The sequence below is a fragment of the Limulus polyphemus genome, unplaced genomic scaffold (assembly GCF_000517525.1).
Source record: "Limulus polyphemus unplaced genomic scaffold, Limulus_polyphemus-2.1.2 Scaffold11146, whole genome shotgun sequence".
In the NCBI taxonomy this organism is placed as follows: Eukaryota; Metazoa; Arthropoda; class Merostomata; order Xiphosura; family Limulidae; genus Limulus; species Limulus polyphemus.
The window spans coordinates 1-8,212 of NW_013676756.1; the positions used below are offsets into that span (position 1 = coordinate 1).

The 8,212-nt window shown below is 31.6% G+C and overlaps 1 protein-coding gene across 1 annotated transcript; it reads left to right on the forward strand.

Annotated features, from left to right (window-relative positions):
- Positions 1–1,015: 1,015 nt before the first annotated feature.
- On the forward strand, positions 1,016–8,150 carry LOC106476657 (protein FAM135A-like; the record flags this gene model as incomplete). Its single annotated transcript, XM_013937299.2, has 4 exons — positions 1,016–1,167; positions 2,774–2,884; positions 3,542–3,658; positions 3,914–8,150. Coding segments are annotated over 4 exons (586 nt in total), but the record flags the coding sequence as incomplete, so codon positions are not given.
- Positions 8,151–8,212: the final 62 nt, after the last annotated feature.

The window sequence follows — 8,212 nt, forward strand, 5'->3', positions numbered from 1 at the left end:
ATAGGGACTTTGTAATTTATCTTCAGTAGAAGAATAGGGGATTTGTAATTTATCTACAGTAGAAGAATAGGGACTTTGTAATTTATCTATATTAGAAGAATAGGGGATTTGTAATTTATCTACAGTAGAAGAATAGGGACTTTGTAATTTATCTACAGTAGAAGAATAGGGGATTTGTAATTTATCTATAGTAGAAGAATAGGGACTTTGTAATTTATCTACAGTAGAAGAATAGGGACTTTGTAATTTATCTATAGTAGAAGAATAGGGACTTTGTAATTTATCTACAGTAGAAGAAAAGGGGATTTGTAATTTATCTATAGTAGAAGAATAGGGGATTTGTAATTTATCTACAGTAGAAGAATAGGGACTTTGTAATTTATCTACAGTGGAAGAATAGGGGCTTCATAATTTATCTACGGTGGAAGAATAGGGGCTTCATAATTTATCTATAGTAGAAGAATAGGGGCTTCATAATTTGTCTGCAGTGGAAGAATAGGGACTTCATAATATATCTATAGTAGAAGAATAGGGGCTTCATAATTTATCTATAGTAGAAGAATAGGGGCTTCATAATTTATCTATAGTAGAAGAATAGGGGCTTCATAATTTGTCTGCAGTGGAAGAATAGGGACTTCATAATATATCTATAGTAGAAGAATAGGGGCTTCATAATTTATCTATAGTAGAAGAATAGGGGCTTCATAATTTATCTACAGTGGAAAAATTATTAGTTAAAACAAGTACTTTACAACTTTCTTAAATGGTTATTATTAGTTGTAAAGTACTTGTTTTAACTTTCTTAAATGGTTATTATTAGTTGTAAAGTACCTGTTTTAACTTTCTTAAATGGTTATTATTAGTTGTAAAGTACTTGTTTTAACTTTCTTAAATGGTTATTATTAGTTGTAAAGTACCTGTTTTAACTTTGTTAACTGGTTATTATTAGTTGTAAGGTATTTGTTTTTACAGTTTTTTAATGTTTGTTATAAACATGTTTCCTTTTCTTCACTAGTTTCATTGGTCATTCTTTGGGAAATATAATTATCCGGTCAGCTCTTACCAGGCCAGAGATGAAACCCTTCTTGGACAACCTCCATACCTTTCTTTCTCTCTCTGGACCACACTTGGGGACATTATACAATAGCAGTGGACTGGTCAACATGGGTAAGATTAATGTTGTGTGGTTTGGTAAAATATAATTGTTTATCTAGTGTCAAGCAATTAGTTTGGGATCATTATACTGGTTATTAACCTGGTATCAAGAATTTGTTTTGTTGTCCTGGCACTGGTTTGTTTACCTAGTACCAAGAATTTTGTTTGTTGTTCTGGCAGTGCAACGTTTAGTACATAGGATGTTGTTTAGTGTATCTAACACTATGAATGAAACTTAGAACATTGATGTACTTAATCAGTACCAAGAATGGATTTAGTTTCCTTACAAATCTTCCATACCTAGTACCAAGCTCTAACGATAGGTTTAGTTTGAACCAAAAGTTAAGTGTAGTACAAGATGCTGAAGCAGTATACATATAGTAACTTATAGGTTGTTCTGATTAAGAAATGTTTAATCTCTACTCTGCTAACAGTGTGTTACACATATATTTTTCTTTTGGTGCCCTGTTAGTGTAATTGTGTTTATCCTCCCTAGTACTACCTGTTTATGTTGTGTTGTTTCTATTGTAACTTTTCAGTAACAATTTTAATGTTATATACTATTTATATAGTTTTGTTTTATGATGTATGTTATTTATATTGTTACTTTTCAGTAACAATTTTAATATTGTATACTATTTGTATTGTTTTGTTTTATGATGTATGTTGTTTATATTGTATACTATTTATATAGTTTTGTTTTCTGATGTACGTTGTTTATATTGTTACTTTTCAGTAACAATTTTAATATCGTATACTATTTGTATTGTTTTGTTTTATGATGTATGTTGTTTATATATTGTTACTTTTCAGTAACAATTTTAATATTGCATACTATTTATATAGTTTTGTTTTAGAAAAAGTGTTCTTGAAATTTCTATAGCAATAGTAAATTGACAAACAACACTTTATAAGTATAAAGTGGTTTTATTTTAGGGTAACACATTACATCTTTTGACACAAAACATTGACAGACCAATGTTTTGTTGAAGCATATAGCCACTACATTATGGTTATAGATTGTTGTTTCTTGATTTACTTTTATGTTAGCATAATTTCCTTTCCTATACAGGTAAAATTGTGCATTGTTTATATTGTTAGTTCTCAGTATCAGTTTTGTTTAATTTTGATATTATTTATGTTTTACTCCTTAGTAGGCTCCCCACTGGCTAAACAGTATAACTAATGATTTTGATGTTAAAAATTGGGTTTTGATACCCGTAGTGGGGCCTGCACAGTTAGATCATTGTACAGATTTCTCAGTAACAATTTTATTTTTATTGTATATCAGTTATATTGCTGGTAACAGTTTTGTTTAATTTTGTATATTGTTTATGTTTTACTCTTAGTAGGCTCCCCACTGGCTAAATAGTATAACTAATGATTTTGATGTTAAAAATTGGGTTTTGATACCCGTAGTGGGGCCAGCACAGTTAGCCCATTGTACAGATTTCTCAGTAACAGTTTTATTTTTATTGTATATCAGTTATATTGTTGGTAACAGTTTTGTTTAATTTTGATATTATTCACATCATTATTCCTTAATCGAGGTTTAATATCCTATATTATGTTTACGTTTCCTTCTCAGTAAGAACTTTGTTTTATGTTATCTGCCCAGGAATGTGGTTCATGCAGAAATGGAAAAAGTCTGGCTCACTTCTCCAGTTGGGGATGAAGGATGCTGCTGATCTCCGGGAGACTTTTCTATACAAACTTAGCAAGAAATCAGGTCAGAAAATAAATTAATTGAACACATGTAGTAATAAATTAAACTGGGAATTTGCTTTTGTTGGTGTTTTTAACCAAATTATGCCTCTTTTGCACCATAGTCTTTCAATTTTCATGACATTTATCTTTAGTTTCCTTTGTGATAAGTGCATTTTCATCGAGTACTAACATGTAGTATAAAACCTCAGAAAAATCTGGGTTTTAAACGAGATTTTAAACATTATTTTTCTTCTGTTAAATCTTCAATATTTATGGTAGTGGAAATTGTAGCTATTCATGTTTGTAAAAACAGTTTGCGTTACTCTGTAGATGGCTTATTTTTATGAAAGTACGTTGTTTTGTACACAGACATTGCTTGAAATGGGGAACACTTTTAGTGAGAAACTATCAGTAAACTTTTGAACTGTAGCCATCTGATTTTAACAGACATTTACGCTATAATAGCCATAAAATAATTTGAATTGTTTTGTATTTCTCTTGTTAAAAATAAAAAGATTGCAGTAATTAAAAATTTAATGTTTTGTACTATAATAAATGTTTCGCTCAATGCCCTGGGCAAAGGATACGTATCTTTTCCCCCACGGGCTGACATCTAGTGATGTTCAGTGTTGCATATCTATCAACATTAACTACTAAAAATCTGAATTTTTCTTCTCAGGTTTGGAACATTTCAAGAATGTGTTACTGTTTGGTTCATCTCAAGACCGCTATGTTACATCTCATTCAGCTCGAATTGAACTCTGTAAGTCTGCCGTCAGAGATGCCTCTTTGCAAGGTTTGTGCCTTCGTCCATCTTCTAGGTTTTCAGTGTTGAATACTGTATTCTGTGTGGCAATATAAACCCAGCAGATTATACATATATCTTGTGATCAAGATTTCCTGATAAAAGGTTTAGTTTTATAATGTCCTTGGACCGATGTAGGGGAGTGACCAAGACTCTTCTTTTTATGTTTTCCAATCTATTTTGGTAATTTTTTTTGTATCCTACTAAAATCCCGTGACTGAAATATTATTTTTTCTAAACTTTTAGGAGCGGTTTACAGGGAAATGGTTAAAAATATTCTCCAACCCATTGTGGAGAAACCCGACGTCAATCTTGTTCGTTACGATGTTCACCATGCTCTGCCTAGTAATCCCAATTCTCTGATTGGTCGAACTGCTCATATTGCTCTTCTGGACTCGGAATTGTTCATTGAGAAGTTTTTGGTCGTTTGTGGACTCAAGTACTTCAGTTGAGTGTGAACAACTAACGTTGTAACGTACTGTTAAGTGATCTTTTTAACTACCATGTGTATATTTGTGTACTGTATCATACCTTCCTTAGTTCATATTTATTGACATACATCTGGTGAGATCATCGTTGTGGTTTTATAAAGTATCATAGTCCAGTGTGTGTATATTTTGAGAAAAAAAAAACTGTTGACCTGGATAAAAAAATTGTTACTGAATATATAGTTTAAGATTGGAGAAAATCCGGAATGCGTATTAAGTTATTTGTATTTATATCAAAAGTATACAAAGATAATGAAAGTTATTATGAAAAACAAATGAATATAATTAGTAGTCAAAGATTTTCTGTTTCTGTCCGTTGAGACATGGTGTGTACAGTAGGAAGGATATGTTTGATTTAGTTTGTAGACAAACATTTAGGTTGTAATATGTCTGTTAAGAGAACGAGACGTTAATCTAGAGTTGTAGAAACCTACTTATAAACTGCAGCATTGTGTTGTTTCCTAGTGACTCGTGATTGTAGTCACAGTTGTAAAGATAGAAGTTTCTCCTACTCAACATTAAAATGGAATTTTTACCAAGTTTCATAAAATACAGTGTTCATTTCTAATGACAAAGTTGAAGAGACTCTGCTCCTGTTATGTTTGTGGGGCAGTGACTTTGAAAATGAAGTAAACTAAACGTGTTCAGTATTCTTTGCTTTTGTAGTTTTGTTGGCATCAAGAAATGGCTTTTCTTTTTTTCTGTAGTTAATCTCATTTAACTTGGCTTTAATTAGTACGGGCTCTTACAACTTGTCATTTTAAGCTGTTTACAGGTTGCGTTGTCATGTTTAATTTGTGTTCGTTTTCGAAGCTAATTAACCTCATCATTGTTTCTTTTATGGAACACGTAATTTGATGCAATATTTTTACCAAAAATCTAAAGGTTTTGAGAAGTATACGTTTGTTAGTATAGTATGTCTGTACTGAATTATTTAAAAAATGTGAAATTTCATCATCAAGCGTTCAATAGAAACACTAAAGTATTTGACAAGTAAAGTTAATCTAATGTGGTGTGTTGACTTTATAAATTAAAATAACTGTAAGAAAGTAATTCCTTACCTGGCAGATCAGAAATTGAAAATTAAATAACAAGATGAACTTTGTGAAATAAAGTAAGGTCACAGATGATAATAGCTGCTGGTCCAACCTGTAAAATTTAGTAAGGTCACAGATGATAACAGCTGCTGGTCCAACCTGTAAAATTTAGTAAGGTCACAGATGACAATAACTACTGTTTTTACCTGTAAAATATAGTAAGGTCACAGATGAAAACAGCTGCTGGTCCAACCTGTAAAATTTAGTAAATTCACAGATGATAACAACTACTGTTCTTACCTGTAAAATAAAGTAAGGTCACAGATGATAATAGCTGCTGGTCCAACCTGTAAAATTTAGTAAATTTACAGATGATAACAACTACTGTTCTTACCTGTAAAATAAAGTAAGGTCACAGATGATAATAACAACTGTTTTTACCTGTAAAATAAAGTAAGGTCACAGATGATAATAACTACTGTTTTTACCTGTAAAATAAAGTAAGGTCACAGATGATAATAACTACTGTTTTTACCTGTAAAATATAGTAAGGTCACAGATGATAATAGCTACTATTACAATCTGCAAAATAAAGTCACAGATGACAATAGCTGCTGTTCCATCCTGTATAATAAAGTCACAGATGACAATAGCTGCTGTTCCATCCTGTATAATAAAGTCACAGATGACAATAGCTGCTGTTCCATCCTGTATAATAAAGCCACAGGTGACAATAGCTGCTGTTCCATCCTGTATAATTAAGTCACAGATGATAATAGCTGCTGTTCCATCCTGTATAATTAAGTCACAGATGATAATAGCTGCTCTTCCAACCTGTAAAATAAAGTAAGGTCACAGATTATAGTCACTGGTCTATCTTTGTAACTTTTCTAGAGAATCTATTTATATATGTTGATAGGTAAATAGTCAAAGTTGAAGAAACTGTATAAAACTGATGACTTGTTGGAGCTTAACAACAGAGATCATTATAAACTTGAGTCTTTAATGCTGACAATAGTTGATACCTACTTTAAGAAATATTGTTTTTAACTTCATTGATTTTTTAAATCATGACTATTTTGTTTTAAGTCTTATCATTCCAATCTTAAAGGTCATATTGCAGAAAGTGGACTCGGGGTGTGAACACAAATTTGTTTATTATATGTGAACCAGATGTTTCATTGTACAAAAGAAACGGTTTCTACGATCATCTAAATTTGTTACACTTTATATCATTAAACATTTCCAGGTGATTGACGAGCTTTACCGTGCAGGAATCAAAAATGTGGACCTATTTAAAACTGTAGACAACTACTGTTTGTATGTAATGTTTTCTATGTTGATTTATAACTTATAACATGGCCAAATGTTTCCTCTGTGAAGCTGTGGAATATCTACTGTATCTTATGTTTGTGTAGCTGAACTGGACCTTAAGAGATGTGTTTTATTCTTCTGCATTATTTCTATTCTCAATCTTGTATATTTTAACTTGTTTTTAAAATTGCAAAAGTGTGTCATAAATATTTATTCAGGGAAAGTGTGTATATTTGGAGGGTTCTTGTTTATCTTTGTGTAAATTTTTGAATGTTAAATTTTTTTGTCAAGCAAATTTTTTTTTTGAATGATTGTTCATAAGTTACTTGAACAAATCCTAGTTCCAATACATTTTCTCTATGTCTTCCAATAGAGACGTACCAAAAATAGAACTTGAATAAAATAAAGCAGTTTACATTAACATAAGTCCCAGGTAATATAGTTTTACTCAAACTGACCAATACAGATGATCCAGGGAGTAAAACCTACACTATAACTGATATAATTACACTTGAGTAAGGAAGCCAATATAATAATAGGTAGGCAAAGAAATTATAAGCATAAGAAAACGTTTTATTGATGGTGGAACATACTACATGTTTCAACAGAACATTGGTCTGTCTTCTTCAGCTATGATCAGTACTAAATATCCATAACATACACATCAGTTAGTACAGTTTACTGAAGCTGACCGGTATCTTTCACATACACATCAGTTAGTACAGTTTACTGAAGCTGACCGGTATCTTTCACATACACATCAGTTAGTACAGTTTTACTGAAACTGACCGGTATCCTTCACATATACACCAGTTAGTACAGTTTTACTGAAGCTGACCAGTATCTTTCACATATATACCAGTTAGTACAGTTTTACTGAAACTGACCAGTATCCTTCACATGTATATCAGTTTGTATAGTTTTACTGAAACTGACCAGTATCCTTCACATATTCACCAGTTTGTATAGTTTTATTTAAACTGACCAGTATCCTTCACATATACATTAGTTAGTACAGTTTACTGAAGCTGACCGGTATCTTTCACATATACACCAGTTAGTACAGTTTACTGAAGCTGACCAGTATCCTTCACATATACACCAGTTAGTACAGTTTTACTGAAACTGACCAGTATCCTTCACATATACACCAGTTTGTATAGTTTTACTGAAACTGACCAGTATCCTTCACATATACACCAGTTAGTACAGTTTTACTGAAACTGACCAGTATCCTTCACACATACACCAGTTTGTATGGTTTTACTGAAACTGACCAGTATCCTTCACATATACATTAGTTTGTACAGTTTTACTGAAACTGACCAGTATCCTTCATATATACACCAGTTTGTATAGTTTTACTGAAACTGACCAGTATCCTTCACATATACATTAGTTTGTACAGTTTTACTGAAACTGACCAGTATCCTTCACACATACACCAGTTTGTGTAGTTTTACTGAAACTAACTAGTATCCTTCACATATATATTAGTTTGTATAGTTTTACTGAAACTGACCAGTATCCTTCACATATATACCAGTTAGTACAGTTTCACTGAAACTGACAAGTATCCTTCACATGTATATCAGTTTGTATAGTTTTACTGAAACTGACCAGTATCCTTCACATATATATTAGTTTGTACAGTTTTACTGAAACTGACCAGTATCCTTCACATATACACCAGTTTGTATAGGTTT